This window comes from Zonotrichia leucophrys, chromosome 13 (assembly GCF_028769735.1).
Source record: "Zonotrichia leucophrys gambelii isolate GWCS_2022_RI chromosome 13, RI_Zleu_2.0, whole genome shotgun sequence".
In the NCBI taxonomy this organism is placed as follows: domain Eukaryota; kingdom Metazoa; phylum Chordata; class Aves; order Passeriformes; family Passerellidae; genus Zonotrichia; species Zonotrichia leucophrys.
In genome coordinates, this window is record NC_088183.1 from 6807680 (window position 1) to 6828844 (window position 21165).

A 21165-nucleotide genomic window follows, 5' to 3' on the forward strand; every position below is an offset into this window, starting at 1 on the left:
ACATTAATAAACATCCTTGAAGATTTAGGAACTAAAAGCAAAGAATTAGGAGGTCATAAAAACAATTGGGCTGTGTATATAAATATATCAAAGTGCTAATGACTTTTTAAAATAACTCATATTTAGTGGATAGATGTTGGCATCTATGTCAGTCTTGATCTGAGTGCTTCTACAGCACTCATTAGCCAATAATGATGTAATAAAGCTGTTTTCATATTTCTTTGGAGTCTTGATGTCTGCTCTTGCCCAAAATACTAGATTTTCAGGTTTGTTCTACTTTAAAAAATAGACTCGGGAGACTTCAAACATAAGTAAATAAAAGTAATAATTTACCTAACTTAGAAAAATAGTATCTCTGTATGTTTCAGAATATTTCAAGCCATTATGTATCACCCAGAGTTTCTAAACATTGTTTCCTGTAGTTTTGTGAGTGATAAAGGGAATGCATTAAAACTTAATAGAAGTGAGTCTGTTTAGGGTGATGATTTAAACAGAAGGCCCTGTACATACCCTGGTTTTTGTGATTGCCACCTTGCTAGAGGACACAGACCAGCCAAGTGGCTAACTGAGGTCCTTTTAAGTTTCTATTCCTGCATTATCTGGGATAGAGATAAGCAAAATTATTTTCCTACCTGTCCATCTTCTGTTAATTATTTTACACCCTAATTCTGCATCTTTAGTTAGTACAAGTAGGACATACAGCTGTAGCTGCTTAGAACTTCATTATGTTGATGTTGTTTAGTCCCTCCATCAGCCTGAGTAGACATAGACTGTTATATAATTATATACTGTCTTTTGTCATGTTTAACAGTTTCAGAAGGCCTTTCAGGTTGCTTTCCAGAGAGTTTAGAGAGAATTATCTGGTAACATGCCTTATTTGGTCTTAAAATCCCAAGGGATAGGGAGCAAAGAACTCCCAGATTCCATGATGAGCTTTCTCAGGCACAGAGCATAAGTGTACCCCGAGCAAGGAGGGGACAGAGAGAGTATCTCAGCTTTGTGCTGCCTTGGGGCACACGTGGCCACCTCTTCCAGACCCTGCTGATGCCTCAAATAGATGCCAAGACCTGCTTGTTCTGCCCCTGCCCTTTCCCTGCTGGCTCCAGAGCACAGCTCTTTGCTGACTCAGCAGCCCTTGTAATTGCTGATCTTTGTCATGATCACCAGTCTGTCGTGTTTGGGTGTGCCTGCTCTTACTGGCTTCTTGCTCTGCAGTCAGCACCACTGGAAATGAAGGATCAGGGCTCTTATCATTGGAATTCATATAGGCAGTTACTCAGACTGGGTTATTATGAGTATTTGCTAAAACTATATTGGGTAGACAGTCTTGTGATACCCATTCCTGCCATGAATATGCTCTGAAAAGTTCTTTGCCTTCTGAAAAGCTAAGAGGGCATTTCATTTACTTCCTTAATTTATATACCTTGTTTTGGTCTTTGCATAGTCCTTTCTTGTTATACTGGTTTATATCAGTCCCAACATTTACATTTATATCCATGGATGTGATTAAGATTTTGAATGCAGTGTAGGAGGCAATTCAGACTGTTGCCTATTGCAGAGTTCCCTGCTTTGCAAGTAGGAGCCCAATTTGCCTTTCCATCTCTGAAAGCCCAGTTTCCCTTTCCTTTTATTTTTATGACAACCGTATGGTGATGGACATGTTTTCCCTCTTGATATCGAGAAATACGGATGGCAGGGAAAGGCTTCTCTCTGCTTCAATGTGATAATTATAAAAGCCTTTTCAAAGTCAAGCAGGAGTGTGTTTGGGTTGGTTCCACTGACTTGTGAACAAAATTGACAGCTGATGGGTCTGTGCTCTTCCTACCAAGTTTATGCTCAAGATTCTGCATCAGAACTGAGACAGAACTGTAGGCAAGGTTATGGTGGAAATGGCATTACCTTCATTCTTCTACTTTACATCCACTACTCATATCCACAATAAAATGGGGAGAGGGGTGAAGGGGGAATGAAAATCAAGTGTTTCCTCCTATTAATAAAGAGAGAGACAACAACAAACAGTATTTTTAATTTATTCTTTAAATTACTGCAATTAGCACAGAATACTGGCAATTCTAAGAATTGCATGTATTTTAAAATAAGAAAAAAAAACAACTCTCCAACAGTTTGAGTAGTTTTCATTGTATTAAATAGAATTGTTTGCAAATTATGTATGTGCCTTCTCTGTTCTAGGCACGTATTCCACAAAATCTGTGTGGATCCATGGCTCAGTGAGCACTGTACATGTCCAATGTGTAAACTGAACATTCTGAAGGCACTGGGAATTGTGGTAAGTTGTTTGGTTGTGAGCTCTTCCTCTTCCTCCCAAAATAGAAAGAATAATTGTATGGAGAGTGGGGGCAGGGTGTTCCAGTAGCCTTACTCAGAAAATATTTGGCGGTTTTTACATTTCTTTGGTGTGCCAATTTGTTGTTTTTCCTTCTTTCCCTAGTTGGTAGTTGAGAATATATTGTTATATTTGCATTTATGACAAGTATCTACCGGAAGTATGTTAGATTCTCTGTAATCTTCCTTTATCTCAAGTCCTTTCAACTTTTCTTTTTAAATTTATTCTCTGAAGTTCTTGTTCTTGTGGCTTCCTGTAGGCAGTCTTAAATTTGCACATTAAAAGCCCTGCCCTAGCCAAGGCCAGTGAGTTTTCCTCAAGCAGCTCGTGTCCTTAGGGATCCCCGAGGATTTCTTTCATTGACCAGTTCACAAAGGGATAGCAGTAAAACCTCAAAGCAGATATTTTTAATCTTTCCTGTATGAAGAAAAAATTACAAAGTGGGAGTGATGCTCTTTTCAAAGTAAGAGAAGACCATATGGAGAGACTGTCTAAAGTGGCTTTTGATTCAAGACAGTGAGAATAATCAGGCCTCCATTTTTAGCTGTGTCAGTCGCAAGTTTGCACGTTTCCTAAGAAATAGTAGCAGATATTTTGTGGATGACCTGTTTTTGCAGTTAATAACATCCCTGGGTTTATAGAAGGCGATACAGAATTCAGAGTTTTCATAGTTGTGGTGAACCATACAGGCACAGGCTATGATATAGGTGTATTTGAGTCCCTTCCATGTATCACAGTCCTTTTTTCTGCTTCTTCCTTCTCATCTTTAAGAGGCAATATTGTATATGCTGGGAATGCCTTGACAAAGGAAGGAATGATGAATCTGACTCCATGTTCTCAGAAGGCTAATTTATTACTTTTTAGTACTATATTGTATTATAGAATACTATACTAAACTATACTAAAGAATACAGAAAAGATACTTACTAAATGCTAAAAAAATAATAATGAAAACTCGTGACTCTTCCCAGAGTCTCAACACAACTTGGCCCTGATTGGCCAATGAGTCAAAACAACTCACACCCGAATCCAATTAAACAATCACCTGTGGGTAGACAATCCCCAAACACATTCCACATGAGCAAAACAGAGGAGAAGCAAATGAGATAAGAATTGTTTTCCTTTTCTCTGAGGCTTCTCAGCTTCTCAGGAGAAAAATCCTGGGCGAAAGAATTATTTCAGAGCATGTGAATGCCACAAGGTTGAAGTTGTTCATTCATGTGTTTCTCACCTGTGTGACCTCAGAACAGCCACAGCAGCTGAACAAAGTGTGTGTGTGTGGTTCCATTCAGTGTGTGGGCGTGCTGCAGGTAGAGCATTCCCCAGTGTAACGTGGAGCTGTGTTTTTCCCAGCCCAACGTGCCGTGCACAGATAACGTCGCCTTTGACATGGAGAGGCTGACGCGGGGGCAGCCGGCGAGCAGGCGCTCGGCGCTCGGCGACTTCGGCACCGACAGCTCCCTCAGCCTGGAGCCCCTGCGCACCTCGGGCATGTCACAGCTGCCACAGGACGGGGAGCTGACACCAAGGTCAGGAGAGATCAACATTGCAGTGACAAGTAAGTGTCCTTCGGCTCCCGCACCGTCTACGGCATCCGTGGCGTGTGTGTGTGTGTGTGTGTCCCTCTGTGCTGCAGGGCCCTGGTGATGGATGTCCCTGCAGGGACAAAGGTGACCTCTGTGTCTCTGCAAGAGGCATATGCTCCTTATTGGAACCAATAACTCTGGGTATGACAGTGCCAACACTTCCATTATTAATGGTATATCCATTTAGATCCGTGTACAAAGAACCCTGGATGAACTGAAATGGCACCAAAATAACCTTCCTGAATTCGGTAACCAGCACAAGAAGCTGGATTGCCAAAACTGTTATTTATCCCTTCAGAATACTTTACATGCAATAATTTATTAAATATAAATATTTTAGCTGATAGCTATTTCTGCAGACATTTTTTCCCCTGAGAACATTGCTACTGGAATTCTGACGTCACTTAGCAGGTGTTTTTTCTTACAAAATTTGTGACTTAAAGAGGCGTTTGATGTGCCAACATTTGAGTACTGTCCAAGTGTTTTATAACATCAGAAAACTGTTCCTGCACTGCTTGAAAGCTCTTATCTATTAGAGTAGCATGGAAAATTTCCACTTACTGGAATTTACCTAGGGTTTTTAATGTACAATAGCACTATAATAAATTCCACAAAGATTGGGTGGAATTGCATCAGTTTTCCATATGCTGTACAGTCTCAACTTGATGCATGAATGGTTGTTTTTCTGGCTGAATTGAAAAATAGAATCCTTGCAGTACAATAGTCTAATTTTCTGCTTGTGTTTTGTTTATGTGCATCTGTGATCTAGATTTTGAACTTAGTGACACTGGTTGCCACTGATACATGTATACAAGGCAGTGAAACCAATGCAGTTCATGAAAGTGTTTCTTTAGGTGATGTAGCTAAGTAAATGTCTCATTTAAAAAAAACCTCACATCATAAAAAACATAGTCCATATCTAGAAATATCCTGATCTGAGAGGGAAAAATCCACATACAAAATCTGGATTCTCCACAAAGCCAGTAAGTCACTTTGCCATCCAGTGTTCACCTTGCACTCAGTTGTGTTGAGGAAGAACAGATCTGTTGCTGTGCTGCTTCCTTGTCATGGGTGGGAGAACTGTAGTTTTCACTTTTTACTAATTGCCTTTTCAGAAGGTGTTTTTTACTGTCTGTTCCCAGCTGTAGTGATGCTTGTGCACAGATGGGATGCCAGGGTAAAACAAGAAATAACCACCAACAGTTCATTCTGACAATGTTTATAAAGTAAAGCCTTAGGAAGGGCTCTTGAAATGTTTGTATTTATGGATGACACATGCATTCTTTGGTGCATCAGAGTTAAACCAAAAGCTGTTCAACAACAGTGTTTGTATTCTGAACTGTTACTGTATGCCAGGTTGATCCTGGAGAGAATTTGGAATAGTGAACACTCTTTAATAGACTTCTTTGTATTACTTTTTATTTAATTTGTGTTTGTGTCTACCCTAGTATTGAAATTATTTTTCCTTGCATATCTGTCTATTAAGTAGAAAACTGTAGTTATGTTTTACTGTTGAGCAATCTATCCTGATTTTTGTTGGGTTTTAAATAACACTGTAACATAAATCCAGGAGGGAGGGGGCCAAGACACAGCTGAGGTGTGACAGCACTAGGGGTGTGCTTGTGTGAAACACTGCATCTCACCAAACCTAACCCAACCTGACAGTCGTCTTTCTGGCCTGGGGATGGACAGAGTTCTCATTACATCTCCCCTTGATCCTGCATTTCACTTTACACTGTTAAGTAACTTCTTTATCACTAACCCTTGGGCTCAGGCAGGAAATACTGTTTGTGCCATGCTTTTTTTCTGCACCTCTCTCCACTTCTTCTTTGCTAGCCTTCTCCAGTCAGTAACTCTGTGGCTTAACCTCCTTCTGCTTCACCTCCTGGGGCCAGTCATGGCTTAGAAGCCTCTTGCCTTCCGCCAGTGGTGTTTGAGGGAAATATTGGCATCGCTTTCTCCCACGAGTGATTTCCTCCCTTTCCTTTGTCAACAGAAGAATGGTTTATTATTGCCAGTTTTGGCCTCCTCAGTGCCCTTACACTCTGCTACATGATCATCAAAGCCACAGCTAGCTTGAATGCTAATGAGTAAGTAAATACTCAGATGTTTCTGTGCATTTCTGGTGGGTGTGTGTCATGGACAATGTTGGGAATAAAAACCAGCAGAAGGGGGAATATGGAATTTTCAAGGAATCAAATTAATTTCCTGCTTTTCTCAAACAGAGTGTCTCTGTTAACAGCAGCTTTCAGGGTGACATGTAAAGTTCCTCTTAATTTATATTTAGCTGGGTTGTCTGAGGAAATCTCTTTGCTAAACAGAGACATGAAAAGGGGAAAACAGAATATTTATGATCTATGTTCTAGGTAAGCATTAGATTTCTGCCATTAAATTCCTATGTTCAAAATTCACCTGCCAGAGCCAAAACTTACTACCAGCAGTTACCTTTTACAGTTTCCACCTCAATTTTATAGTCAAATTTCATATTAAAAAAAAAAATCCTGTATTCCTAGTTTGCACATTTTCGACCTGGAAACCCCCAGCCTCCTTTCAGGCAGGCTGGAGAAGAAATTACCCTAGCAGATGACTTTCAGTCTTTCTTTTATAGTTCTGTGTGTGGCCAAGTATAAATCTATTTTGCAGATCTGTTAACCAGGTACATCTAGTTATTTTCATGTAGGTGTACAGAATATATGGGCTCAAGATGTATGTTTAATCTTAATTTAATTTTTTATTTGGGAAGGCAAAGTGTCAACATCTTTCTTTGTCTCTGAACATCTTGACACAGCTGAGTTTCTATTAAAAGTGCTGATCTCTCTACTAGAAGTGGGGTGAGATCCAAAGAAATGCAGCTGGGAAATGCAGCTTTATAAACATTTTCTTTGATTTTTTTTTTCTTTGACATAAGAGAAGGGGCTTGGAATTTTTTTTTTTTTTCCTTTTTCTATTTGGAAAGTATAAGGTGTCCTCAATAAGATGGAAACATGTCTAATAGTCTCCAGTGTAAAATTTTAGGTATCAAAGAGTCTCCAGTGTAAAATTTTAGGCAATCTCAAGCTAATGATCTTCAGGAGGGTCCATAATACTGGTCATCATGAATTTTTGATTATCACTAATTTGCAAATCTTCCTCCTCTTTTCATATGCTGATTCCAAAAGGGCTTCATGAAGAAAACTTTAGAATTTCAAAAATCCCTATCAAGTCTACTGATTTTTTTTTCCATTTGTCAAAATCTTGAAGTTGCAGCCATCAATCAGCAGCTTGGTGACAGAGCTGCAGCTGAACATAGTTAATCTTTAATCTGCCTGGAAAAGCAGCTTGGGAAAGCATGGGGCAAGATGAGGTGCAGAACAGGAATGTCTGCATTGCTGGGCGCTTGCACATCCTTGGGAAGGAGGAGGAGCTGGAGCCCATGAAGTCTCATCCAGATGTGGGCACTGATAGCAGCTGCATTTCTGCCTTTCCTTGCAACTCTTCTTTTTGTTGCTCAGTGGGATCTGGGACTGTTTTTACTGCAAGGACAAGCAGCTGCTCATTGGCAGGGACTTTGGGCCTCCAGCAAAGTGTTTTCACAGTGATGTTCCCTCAGTACAAACAAAGGGTGTGCTGATACAAGGAGAGCTCCTGTTCTCAGTGATAGGAATTGAAATGCAAGCACATCAAGGGTGTGCTTGAGACAGACTTGAGAAAACTCACAGCCCAGCAGCCAGAGCTTCAAAAATCACTTATTTGTGTAACTGAGGTTCTTGGCCATGGCCTTTAACCTCAGCAGCTCTTCATCTGAATCCTTTGGGATCTGAGCAGCCTCCACAAGTGCTGCTGGGTTCAATTACTCATTTTAGACTCTTTAAAATGGCACTAATGCTAAGATTTATTGTTTCACTGACACCTTCCCAGTGCCAGACAAAGAATTTCCTGTGCTGATTATCATGCCAGATATATGGCAGCTCCTTCTCATTGCATTTTCTATTAAACAGCATACCTGCTTTTTATGCTGCTCTCCATGTAAAAAGCAATGCTGGCATATCCTGCCTTTCTTATGGTAGTGTTTCAAGAGGACTCTGAGAGGGTTTGCTTATTGAAAAACAACAGTAGCAAGAATGAGGCCATGTAATATGCTGATGCAAGTAAAAGACCGGAAATTCTGCTTTAAAACTCACCTAAAAACATATCCTGTACCTTTTCTTTACTGTGTCCTTCCCACAGCTTAAACATAGTTATTTAGAGCATTAGTTCTGGAGTTGTGAGTATATACATATTTAACTGTGAATATGTATGTGTGTGTGTGTGTATAAATATACACACATGCATTTTTAAATAGTTGTGATAAAAGTAAATATTGTCTAAGTGATAAAATAAGGAACCAGCTGCTTTCTCTAGGTCTCAAAATACCCTTACAGCACCAGTATAACAAGTTTTCGGCAGTGTTTGAAAGGAACAGAAGCAGCAAAGTTTGCCTTGCTTCCTAGGGAACAGTCAGAAATTACTGTGTGAGTGTGGGTTTAAGCCCAAAAAGCCCAAATGTTGGATAGCACCACTTAGAGAAAGTTTTCAGTAGCAGATGGAGTGTCCTCAAAAGCTTAGAAGTGCTCAGACCTCTTGACAGATGCAGACATCTCTTAATGCTCTGGCTTTGTATAATTAGTCATTTTTCACTAACTTACTTTTATAGGATTTTTTTTTTAGTATTGGCACTATTAACTTTAACATAAATATTTTTGTTCCTTTTTTTTCTGCCCTGCAGAGCAGAATGCTATTGAAGAAACGCTTTCCGGCCGATTGCCTTGGAGAGAGACACCTATTTTTATGCATCATTTATCGATCATGCAGCACAAGCAATTATTTAGTACATTCTATTTTTTCATAAAATTTGCTGATGCCAAAGCTTTGTATTAAAGAAAAAGTGAAGAAATAAAAAAAAACTTTAATTATGAAATCTTACTCTGTGAGAATTTCATTTTTCTTGGGCTTTCTGTGTTAGTACTCAAGTCTGAGAGCATTTTGTAAATTTTACGAGGTGCTTTATTTCCTTTGAATGATTTTGACTGTGCAGATCTCTATTATTCTCCATTCATTTGGGACACAAGCTAAGTAGTGGAAATCTCATGCAGTGCCCTTGTTATGATGCCAGTCAAGTGACTTAACTGCCACTGAAGTGACTAAAAAGTGTTGTTAGCAATCATTTGACATCAACTTGTTCAGGAAAAAGCTGGGTCAAGCTGTCAGTTCTGCTATAATGGACTTACCTTGACTCCAGCTGAGAATTAATTTGACATAAGAACATTTTCTCAGTTTCTCCTCCTGTAACACTCCTGGTTGCCCTGGGAGCATTGCAGTATGATTTCTGCCTTGAGGCCAGGCATTGCTGGAGATTTGCAATGCTGTGGTCTCAAAACACAAATCATAAACCTTTTCTGTATTTTACTTTCACCCTGCCCTCCTTTTGATAAAAGTGAAGCCTCTCTAAACTGCTTCTTCCTTCCAAATAATAAGTGAAAATACAGCATTTCCCCTGCTGGGGTTAGTTTTGGTTCAAATTCAGATCATGGAAGATTGATAACACTTTTTAATGTAGAAGCTCTGTGCAAGCATGTCCTTTCTTGCCACAGCTTCTGTACTGATGAGGAGACAGAGGGAAAACATCTCCCCTCACTGTCCTCACTCTGGCTGTTTCAGGCAAGTTATGCAAGCGCTGTGTGAGTAATTTCACAACAGTCAGTTAAAACACAGGCCTGAGTTGCAGCCAAATGCTAATGCTTGGCTTAATGAAATGGGTAAATGAGGGTAACAAATAGGGAAGGAAAAAGTAATTGACAGAAGTTAAAAACTGTTCTGCGTTCAGTTGTTTTTGTTGTTCGGATCAAGATGTAGAAAGTGAATGCTTTCTAATTTAATTAAATTAACAGAGAGAAGCAATTTTGCTGTAGATTTAATTTTTTTATGTACTGGGAACTAGAGGATTTAATTTAATTTTATTTTTATGTATAGGCACTTTTAGAATTTAGGAACACAGCCAGATGCTACATTAAAATAGTTTCTTAATTCTTATTTGTCCATCAGGCTTCAGCTGAGAAGGCAGCTTTTATAATAAGCAGTGAAGAATGTGATAGCTTCAGTGCATTTAATAGAATTCTTCTTCAGTGTGTCCTTGTGAAATTCTGAAAGAAATATGGAAACAAATCAATAGAGCAGTAAGTGCATTTTGAAAGACTGGAAAACCCCATTGGACTTACTCATGAGAAGAAAAAAACCCTCAAACCTTCTGTGTTTGAGGGCTGTGTGCTTCTAACGTACTGCATGTGTCAGCTGAGTGTTGTTGCCAAAAGTGGAGGAATGTGGTTAGAGCATGATTTAGGGAACAAGCTATGATACATGTTTTCTTCACTCATCTCTCAACAGCAGTAGTAAAACTGATAAGTTTGTGCTTGTCTCCTGAAGCAAAATTCCGTAAGTGCTATTTAATGCTGTTGGGCAGGGACCATGTGAGCAATGCAGTGACCCAGATGCAAAAGGCACCATAATAGTTCCAGTTCATGTTTCTGCTTCAGAACAGCAGCAGAAGGAGAAGTTGAGTGATATTTGGAACAAAAGGGTTGACAGGATTTTTTAGTGCATTTCCCTCCATGGAAGATTTAAATAACTCAGCATCATCTTTTCCAGTTTTTCTTTTGAGCCTCTAACAGTTGTCTCAACAAAGTGTTAATAATGATACAACTTTTGATAGGTTACTTAGAGGTCAGGCAATCAGTGCATGTTTATTTGTTAATGAAATAAATATGTTCAAAGATGGACTCATCATCCCAGAAATTTTTGGTTTTTTACTCTGGATAGAAATAAGGGAATCCCCAAAGTTTTTCAAAGAATCATAGAACTACTTGGTTGGAAAAGCCCTCTAAGATCATCAAGATCATCAAGTCCAGTCATTAACCCAGCACTGCCAAGCCCACCACTAAACCCCAAGTGCCACATCTGTATCTTTTAAATACCTTGATCCAGCCTATCCAGATCCATCTGCGGAGCCTTCCTGCCCTCCAGAAGATCAACCCAGCTTGGTGTTGGCTGCAAATTGACTGAGGGTGCACTCAATCTCCTCATGCATATCATTGATAAAGACATTAAACTGAGCTGGCCCCAGTTCTGAGCACTGTGGATGTAACTCCATTCCCCTTGCTCTCTGGGCTGAGCCATCCAGCCTGTTCTTACCCCATGTGTGGTGCACCTGTCCAAGCCATGGCAGCCAGCTTCCAAGAGAGTGCTGTGAGACACAGTGTCAAACTTACCAAACTTCAGATAGACACATCCACAGCCTTTCCTTCATCCACTGAGTGGGTCACCTTGTCACAGAAGACAGGTTGGTCAAGAGGACCTGTTTTTCCTGAACCCACACTGGCTGGATCTGACCCTCTGCTTGTCCTGGATGTGCGATATGATGGCACTAAAATGATCTGTTCCATGGCCTTCCCTGGCACCAAGGTCAGGCTGACAGGCCTGTGGTTGCCCAGACCCCCCTTCCAGCTCTTCTTGTAGCTGGGTGTCACATCTGCTGACCTCCAGTCAGCTGGGACTTCCCCAGGGAGCTGGGACTGTGCTAAATCCTGGGAAGTGGCTCTGTGAGCACCACAGGGCTACCCCAAGGAGCCTCCTCCCTTGCTTGTCCCTTCTGAAGAGTTTTTAGCCATCTGTTGCAGCACTCCAGTTGTGCCAGTCATCCCACCATGTGTTTCAGGGTCTTCTGAGGAAGCACATCCCTGCTTTACAAGGCTGTAAGTCAACAGCCAGCACCAAGTGCAAAATTCTGGCCTCCCCCAGCCTCGCTCAGACTTGACCTCATTTATCTGAAGGAGCCATTTGAGTGTGACTGTTTATGTATATAGAAAGCAGTTGCTTTAAAGTCTTCCTGCTAAGCTGGCTTTGAGGGAAGGGTTCTTCATGAAATAGTTCCACTCTGTTCCTTAACTGAGAGGGTGTCTAAAACAGATTAAGGTAGGGAGTGCTCTGATCAGATTTCCACAGTAAGGAGTCTTTGCTGGAGGATCTGTAGAAGGGACTGCAGCTTGTGGCAGAAGATGGCCCTGATTAATGACTAAGGGCATTAAGATACTTTCAGATGGAAAAGGAACACCAGGTGATACTTAATCCTGGTGCACCTGCAGTGCTGTGTCTCTTTGCGTTTTTGGCCTTGGTCTTGTCCTCACTTTGGTGGCATTCTATGATTGGTATAAACATCAGTTCCAGGGTAGTATGTTTATTTTCACACTCAATGCAAGTTATCTGAAAAGTTCTTTTAAAGCATTTAATGAAGAATAGTGGCAGAGAGCACTGAAGGATTCATCTTCATGTATTAAAACTGCATGCAGCTTTCCCATTTGTTTTCTGTACCTAAGGGGTAAATCTTGATCTTTCTTGGTAAGTGCAAAAGAGGAAGAACAGATTCATAGCTGAATTTGGAACTGCGGATGTTTTTACTTGTCCTTAAAATACATTTATTCAGTAAATTTATCAGCTGGACCAATGCCACATTTTTAAACAAACAGTAGCAATTTTCTGCATTAAGAGGAGCATGGCTGGGTCACTGTGCCCTCCTGCTCCAGCCATAAGCTGTGGGCAATGCTCCTGACCTGGTTAATGGAGCACCTGAAGATTGAGTGGTGGAAAACATTGAGGAGCAGCTGGAGTCTCAGCTCTGGGCTGGCTGCACTGGATGGGAGAGGAGACAATTAGGAAAAGAATGAACGATGTGTCTCAGAAATGGTATGGAAGCCAAGAGATGTCTATCTGTCTGTGGAAACATGCAGCCTTCCTGGAAGTGGGTGGTTAAAATTTCCTTTGCCAAGAAGGACAAAAACGTCACAGTAAAGAATTTTAGAGGTGTTTGACATACACTGTCTATTTCCAGATTTATATTAAATACTTGTTGTCAGATGACCTGCTCTGCCTGTTGATTAAATCTCTCCCTCCAACCTGCTAGAGTGGAAGTCTGGGTGCACACAGAGGAAATGACAGCCTGGGCTGTCTGCTTCCTAATCCCATGTTTGATTTCTGTGTAATAAAAACAAAAGCAGCACCAAGCTTTTAGAATCCCTTTGCTTTATTTGAGCATTGGTTGTGTGTAACATTGCAGCAGGTGGAGGAAGGGGGAATGAAATATCCAATATTCACAGCTTATTTCAACTGCAAAATGAGACTCACTCATCAAAAAGTAAATGATCCTGACCCATAACACAGTCTTGAAGCCCATTTTTTCTGGAATTATTTCATTGCAGGTTCAGGGTTTGGGGGTTTTTTGCTGGAATCATAGAATCCTTAAGGTTGGAAAAGATCTCTAAGATCATGAAATCCAGCTTTTGGAGACAGACCATGATAATCTGGAAGTCACAGTTCCAGCTTTATGTTTCCTTAAACACTCAACCTTTATTTGTTTATTTATTTATTTGCTTTTATTTTAAACATTGCCCAGTTTTAGAAACCTGTAAATTTGGGGGACAGTTCAGATCCAGATTTATCATTCCGCACCAACTGCTTCTGGAAATATATTCCAAGACATCCCACTTGTTCCAAGTACCTGGATACAAGTTCCTGGCAGAGTCAACAATCCACTGCAGTGTAACCACTAATTTCACTCTTGTTTTGGTTAACTACAAGATCAAAAATTAATTTGCTTATGACAACTTCCCATTCTCATTGTAAATGGTGGAATGAGTGTGTGCACTGACTTTTGCTTGTGAAAGAGGAGCAGATCCATTGCCCAACACCATTTTCCTGCTGGGCCCTTGTTTGCAAAGGGCACACAAAGTCTATCTTTTGAATGAGTGGGAAAAGAAAAAAGGAATTTTGGACAGTAGCAGCTGAATTCTTATTTTGTTATGTCTTCTTTAAGGTCTTTATTTCAGAATGGGATAGGCTGGGCTCAAAATTTGGCAAAGAAAGGGGGATTTAAGCAGCTAAAATCTGCCAGGGCTAAAACTAAATTCCCTAAGCATTTTACTTCACTGATGCCTGAAACTGGAGGCACCTTAGTTTCTTGAATGCCTTTTTGATGTACTTGGAAGCTTTTCAGTTGCCTCCAGTTTGGCTCATGTAGCTGTTGTAATCTAAGCAGCCTTGCTCCCAGCTAATCCCCCCTGGGATCGAGAAACCAGGTAATGAAGTGTTTTGGCCAAGGGCCTGATCTGATGATAGATGCTTTCAGAGAGAATCATTTGTACAGCAGGAGGGCTGGGCTCCTTGCAAAAACACATCTGTGGATTCAGAGAGCCACAGGAATGCCAGGCCACCTAGGAAAAAAAAATAGACTTCCATTCCTCAGTTTATCAACAGCCACGTGGTGCTTGTTTCAGTTATTGCCAATGAAAAGAGGGTTGGGTCTCCTTGGTTATGTGTAAGGAAATCCATAGGTGGCTGTTTCTAGAAGGTGACTCATGTGTATGGAGTTTGCTGAGCTCTGGAGGAGGTCAGGCTTCCAACAGCATTGGTGGAATGATCCCTGGGGGATCCCTCATTCTGCCTGATCCTTCCTTTTGACCCTGAGCTGAAGCACTTTGTGTTGCTGCAGGGCACAGCGCTTTGGTGCTGACCACAGATTTCAGGGTCTTCTGAGGAAGCACATCCCTGCTTTACAAGGCTGCAAATCAACAGCCAGCACCAAGCACAAAACTCTGGCCTGCCCCAGCCTTGCTCAGACTTGACCTCTTATCTGCAAGAGCCATTTGAGGTGTGACTGTTCATGCATATGGAAAGCAGTTGCTTTAAATTGGCTGGGGAGCAGAGGAACAGAGGTGAAATGTTTCATATGTTTGTAACTGCCTTGTGTTGAAGGGTGGCTGTCTTTTCCATGTGTTCTGTGTTTGTATCCATCACACAGGTATGAGGATGCTTCACTCAGTTCATGTGTGTTGCTAACGTGGTTTTGTTCTACCTCTTGCAGGCAGTCACTTCTTCCATCGTAACTCTCTGTCCCCTCGAAGCCTGGTCTACGAGAGCGAGTTCTCAACCATCGAGCCTGCCTTGGACATGTACGACGAGAACAAAACCTGAAAGGAATCCATGCTCCTTCCTGGCCCTTTTTCCGTTTTTTTCATTTCTCATTCCTATTGTTGTGTACTCTTTCCATGGATCTCCTTTGTCTGAAGAAGAGCTGCTTTTTCCAGAACACGAACCCGCCTTCTCGTTTGCACAGACGAAGACCAGCTGTGGTGGATTCTGAGGGTGGCATCTTTGAGGTGGCAAAGAGCTGTGACAAGCAAGGTTGTCTGATGGAAATTGCTGAGTAACAGCATGGGGAGCTGTGTCGGCCCAGCCGCGGCGATGCAGGAGAGGTTTTACGGTGGCCCTAAGAGTTTGTGCTGAACTGCAAATGCGTCTCTTACACAGGCATCTGCTGTTTCCGATTTTTTAGTTGTCCGGATGGTTGGGCAATGTCAGAAAGGGAACTGGTTGTAGAGGAGATGGCCAGTGACTGGTAAAAGCACTCGTATATCTCGGTCAATCCATAACCTTACTGTGAAATAACCCCTTCTGGGAGGGACCTTTATAAGTGCATTGAGTTTCCTACAACCCACTTAACCCCGGACAGTGGCAAGCCAGTCTGATGTTCAAGCTGCAGAGAGGACCTGCATTTGCAGAAAGATTTCAAGGAACTTGATGCTTGGATTTTTTTCTCCAATTTGATTGAAGCAGGAGAAAAATGGTATACACAGAATATACTTTTGGTCCTTCTGTGTGCTGAAGTCAAGTGAGTTCATTTCTGTAGAGAGGACATTCACAGAACCAGCACTTGATCTACCTAAAAACCATTAGACTTTTTGAAATATGCAGGAATCAAATCAGCTTTCTTTCTCACGTAACTTTTTTTTGGGGGGGTGGGGGGGTAAAAAATCCACCAAATTTTTCACTGAGATTTTTTAAAAGCCAGCATGTTGGCATTACACAGAGAAGAAAAGAGGTAAGCTTCTTATCCCACTCTCCTGTTGAGATCTGCAACAGTTATTTAACAAATACGTTCTCTGAGCTGTGCCCTTTCCCACTGACATCAATAATGGGAATGCAGAAAGCAGGAGAAGAAAGGAAAGCAGCTACTGCTTTGACACGCTGCAGGAAAAATCAATTTTTACCAGCATGTGACAAAAGCGGTGGGGAAATGGATATTGTTTGCAAGCTTCTGAGAGAACAATGCAGAAATGGAGAGCGAGAGAGGAGCCTCTGGAGCCAAGTCATCCACAGCGTTCCTCAAATGAGCCGACATGGAGGAGCGAGCGCTTCTGCTCCACCGTTTGCTACCAGACAATGCATAGCTGTTAATGAATGTTTGGATTTTTCTCCATTGCAGTCTAAGTTACTGTAGGTGTAGAAACTCATTTGTGTCCTTGTAATGTGAAACACAGTTTCACCCTCTGTATAGAAATCTTGAGAAATCAGTTAAGCCAAAAAGAAAGGTAAGACTTATCCTGCCATGCTTTAATTTCACCTGCTTTTGCAAGCAGGGGAATTTCCCCTCCTTTATAATGTTTTTAATTGTATAGCAATCTGCTTAACATATATCCTTTTCTGAAGTGTGATTCAGCTGTGTATTTAACATGGATGTTCAAGAGAAAAAGAAAAACCCAGCTCTGTAAAATGAGGAAATGAGCCTCTTTGCCGAGCATGCTTTGACTTTTGTTGCTGTGCGTCAGCTTTATTTAATCTGATAATTCAAGAGTGGGTGGCGTGAAGTGTAGGGAGGTTTTTCTCATAATACCCACATTGATATTTACCAAATGCACTTTTATTGCCATTCAGCTCGCTCTGGAAATGCACTGAAGCCCCAAACTTTTGTAAGAGCACAATTTTGACACCCACTTTCTCCTCCAAAGCAGAAGTGAAGGTCACAGGAAGTGCCACAGGGGCTGGGGCAGCAGCTGGTGGTGGTCAGCATCCCTCCTCTGGTGCAGGGCAGGCAGCGAGAGCCCCTGGCACCGCCGGCGAGCCCGGGCACAGCTCCCCATCCCAGCCCTGAGCTGCACCCGGGCCCAGGCACAGCTCCCCTGGCTGAGCTGAGCCTGGGCAGGGCTCGGGGGCAGCACAAGGGCTGGTTCAGCAGCCCCTGTGTTTGTGATTACATCTGGGAGAGCAGCAGCGACACGTGGGAGCGGCGCCTTGGGAACGCAAACGCCCGAGAGGAAAATCACCGTCTCTCAAGGATGTTATGGGGCTTGTTTTTATCCATGAGGGCAGTCAGGTTATGATAATCCCAGATACCTGGGTTACCTGGTTAAATGCCAACATGTCTTAGTGTCTTCCAGCCAGCACAGAGCTGCTCCTGTGGGGTTTTGAGTAGGACAGGCTCTTGTAGCACTGTGTGGGCTGCTGATGCCCCAAGCAAATCCTTCTCACAGGGGCTGCCCCATCCCAGCACAGGGATTTCCCCCGAGGCCACTGGGAATGTCACTGGCGCACAGTTTCAGCACAAAACCAAACCTCATGATTTCTGACCTCCAACTGAGCCAACGAGCTGTGTGCCAGAATATACAGAAAAGCTAGAAGAGGCGTGGAAATTAAAAATTATAAAGCACAAATCCCCTAAAGACAAAATAATAACTAATGTAATTTGTATTTTGCTAAATCTTATTTCTAACTGAATATCTTGGCTTTAAGCAGGGGGGGAGCAGTGCCTCAGTGGAGATCAGGGTCTGGCACAGCAATGTAAAAATGGATTTGTGCTGTAGCATCTTGGATAGAGGAGCTGGTATTTGTAATTGACATCCTGGATTTGGGACATCTTGCAACACTGGAAAAATTAAAAGCTTGTTCAAGCAATAAGTCCCTACGTGCATGCCAGGACGTGCTGGAGCAGGCCTTCCCCAGTTAGTCATATTTAAGATGGGGAAGAGGCACCACAGCAACATGGGTGATTTTTTTCTGGGCTGTGCTGGTAAGTTTGAGGTTTTCCTTTTAATATTAATCAGTATATAAAAAAAGCTTGATGAGCATTGTTGTTCTTGTTCTGCTGCAGTGGTGCTGTGTGTGGTTGAGTCATTTCACAGAAGTAAAATATACAGCAACCTACCAAGCACTGTAAGTGCCAGTAACTTGGAAAATCATTTTCAAGGTTAAAAAAAAGTGCTTCTTTTAACAGGAAAACATTCAGTTTATGACTTCTACATAGAAAAAAAAGCTTTTATCTCCAAGTATTTTCCTAAAGTATTTAAACCCCAAAACTTTGTCTTCTCTTTCTCAGCTTCCTCTTCTATGAAAGTTTTGCATGTTCCCATTAGACATTTGTAAAATCAAGGTTTGCTTGTGTTCTTAGAGGATAATTGCCAGTAAGAAACCAGACTGTAAGTGTGCTTTTTACCTATAATACACAACATTAATTATTAAATTTGAAGCATGTTAAAGTTTATCTAATGACCCTCACAATTGCTCTCTCCAGTGAGCTCATGTGTTGGAATCTGCATTGTCCCTTTGCTCTAGGATGCTTGTCCTGGCACCTGAGGATGCTATAGGAATAGCCAGGTATCCTGCATTAGCCAAAGAAAAACCAAAACCAGTTTAATAAACATGTCTAGGACTATGTTATGAGATTTTCACACATCTGTTTTCTTTAAACACATTCATGTAAAATAGTGCAAAGCCTTGGGAGAGCCAAGAGCTTTTCACCAGCTCCTGGAAAGCAGAGGGAATTCTGCAGGAAACATGGGTCACGCTGAGGCTCCAGGACTTGTTCAGTCCAATTTAGGTTTGAGGCAGTGCCACAGTCAGTTCATGAGCAGAAGGATGAAGGCACCAGGGTTGAACTGAAGTTCAGGCAGCTCTGCAGCCTGATTACTGTCAAGTGAGTTGACTTAATTATTAAAAATATTTGTTATTTTGCTTAGCTAATAGTAATTTGTTTTTTACAGCACGGGAAACAGCAGAGCAGCTCAGAAGCCAAGGCACAGTGGGGCAAAGGCAAGAGCCACAGGGCTGCTGCCAGCCCTGCAGGGTGGGGAGAGAATGACAGGAGAGCTCAGGAAACACCTTCAAATTCCCAAGTAAAGCTTTTGCTCCTTTTTCACCCTGTGTTACCCAGCCATACTTGACCTAATTTTCCAGCCTGAGCGGTGCAGAAGGGTGTGTGATGTGCCATGACAGCTTGCATATGTGTTGTTATATTTAAAGATATCTTCACTTTTTCCTTTCCCTGCTAGACTCGTTGCACCGCAGGGCAGCCTCAGCTCTGGCACACTCGGTGGAAACTGGTGAGCAGGGGAGGGAGTGAGAGAGGGAAAGATGTTCCAGCTAAACAGACTGGGGGGAAATCAGGGGAGAGGTAGACAGCACTTCAGTATGCTGGTGCTCATATCTGCTTTTTTCCCTTGTCTTTGAAATAATTAAGAGAAAAAGCTGTGCTCCCTACCCTTTCCTTGTGGGATGCAGTGACAAGAGCAGGACTCCAGGTGGGATTTTGCTCCTAATGCAGAGCCATGATGCTCTGTAACCCCCAGCTAGTGATGTCCTGAGATGTTGGCCAAAAACCCCAAATTCACAAGGGCATGTCAGGTTTACCTGGTGCTTGCAAAGTGCATTTTTGGGAAATGAAATCTGGTCACAGAGCCTTTGCAAAGCACCACTAATTGACACCTTGTTATCTGTCTTTCATTAACCTAGCCTTTTTTTAAAGCCTGCAACACTCCCAGACACTCTTATTTCTAATCTCACCCTTTCCACTCCATCAGTTACTATTGGCTTCCTCCTCCTCTGGAGAGCTGGGTGAAGGTCCCTGTTGTGCAGGCACTGCTGTCCACTTGTTCTCCAGCATCTTCTTCATCACTGTGCCATAGCCTCACTGTGCCATCACCATGCCAGCCAGCCCCTCCAAGGGGATGCATCACTCCAAACCAGTCACAGTCTGTGGGAGCCCAGAGGTTCCTGGTGGGCTGTGCTCAGCCAAAGCAGGGTGTGTGGGATCTGGGCTGTTGTTGTGGGAGGCTCATTCTCTGGATCACTGAATGGAGCATCCATTTGCTCTTCTGCCCATTAGCCTCATGAAGATGCTCAGAAATGGATGTTTAGGTTGTGCAATAACATCTGAATATTTTTTCTTTTTTACTGCAATAATGTCCAGGTTCTCTGGGCTTTGGGGCCCTGTGCCCAAAAATAGTCCTTTTCCTAAGGAGTTAATAATAAGTATTCATATTCCTACAAAGTAAGAACTACATAGTGTTTTATTGAAAGTTGAAGCTGCGTAGAGTGATTTCAATGCCAGGCTGAGGTGTAACATTAGCTGGTGTAATACAGCTGGGACTGGGGGTTTGCAGCCCAGAAATCAGATGGACATGTACGTGGAGGCTCCCTCTCTCCTGCTGGGCTATTCCTTTCTCCACTTGTATCCAGAAGCCCCTCAGGAGCCAGGAGCTTTTATTCTTTTCCCTGAGCTCAGCTGTGTGCATTTATGTGCCATTTGCCTTTTTTTTTTTTTTTTTTTTGTTGTTTGCTGCTTCTCACATACTCCGGGGCTTGCCTTTGCTTGGCTCTGACTTGATCTTCAGCTGCCCAAACCCCTCGGGGGGACAAGAGCCATTAATTCCCAGCAGAGCAGCTCTGCAGGGCTATGTTAAGGCATAGATCATCAGATTTGCTGTGGATCCCCTGTGCCTGTGTCCGCAACACCCTCACACTGTCTCAGGCAGTAAGAGCTGTAGCTGCCTGCAGCCTTACTGGGCTGGTAACCCAGACTGGGCTGCACTGGGAGGGAGGATCATACAGAAAACAGCTCAGCAACCCTCCCATGCTCCAGCACAGGAAAGTCTGGGCATGAAAGTAAGCTTGTTCTTTGCTGCTATTAAGCCAGGAATAGAGTGGAGCTGTCAAAGCAAATCTCCTGGTGCAGGTTCATGAGGTCCCAGCACGGCAGCGCCCCAGCCTGTTGCTTTCTGCTTGTGCTGCATGGTGCTACATGAACAAGAGACTTTCCCTGTGCCACCACATCAGCAGGCAGACTTTCCCCACCCTGTATGTCTAGGCTTAGCTCCCAGCACTGGTAAGGTCTGTTGCACTGCTCCTGTAAAGGGGAATAACCTTTTGGAGCAAAAGGAGTGGTAGCATTGCTCTTCTGCTTGTCCCATCTGCCCTGCTGCAGTTTGCAAGTCGATGTTAAATCCTAAAAGCTTCTCTGGATGACCCATGCCTGTCCAGGATCACCTGCTCAAGGCCATGGCTAACTATGCACTGACTCCACCAAAACAGGATCATTTTATCTCAGCAGAGAGGGGACCCCCC

General features: G+C 42.5%; 1 protein-coding gene across 4 annotated transcripts in view; it reads left to right on the plus strand.

The window, feature by feature from the left end:
• The window catches only part of RNF130 (ring finger protein 130), a 49470-nt gene extending 34359 nt beyond the window's left edge, over positions 1–15111 (plus strand). For 2 of the 4 annotated variants that reach the window (XM_064725085.1, XM_064725082.1), the window contains 3 exons: positions 2191–2287; positions 3698–3902; positions 14855–15111. In XM_064725085.1, coding sequence (XP_064581155.1) covers positions 2191–2287; positions 3698–3902; positions 14855–14964 — 412 coding nt within the window. In that variant the 3' untranslated portion in view covers positions 14965–15111. Of the gene's footprint in view, positions 1–2190; positions 2288–3697; positions 3903–5766; positions 5883–5926; positions 6021–8674; positions 8863–14854 lie in introns of those variants that run through there. The other 2 variants (XM_064725083.1, XM_064725084.1) reach the window with 2 other exon arrangements.
• Positions 15112–21165: the final 6054 nt, after the last annotated feature.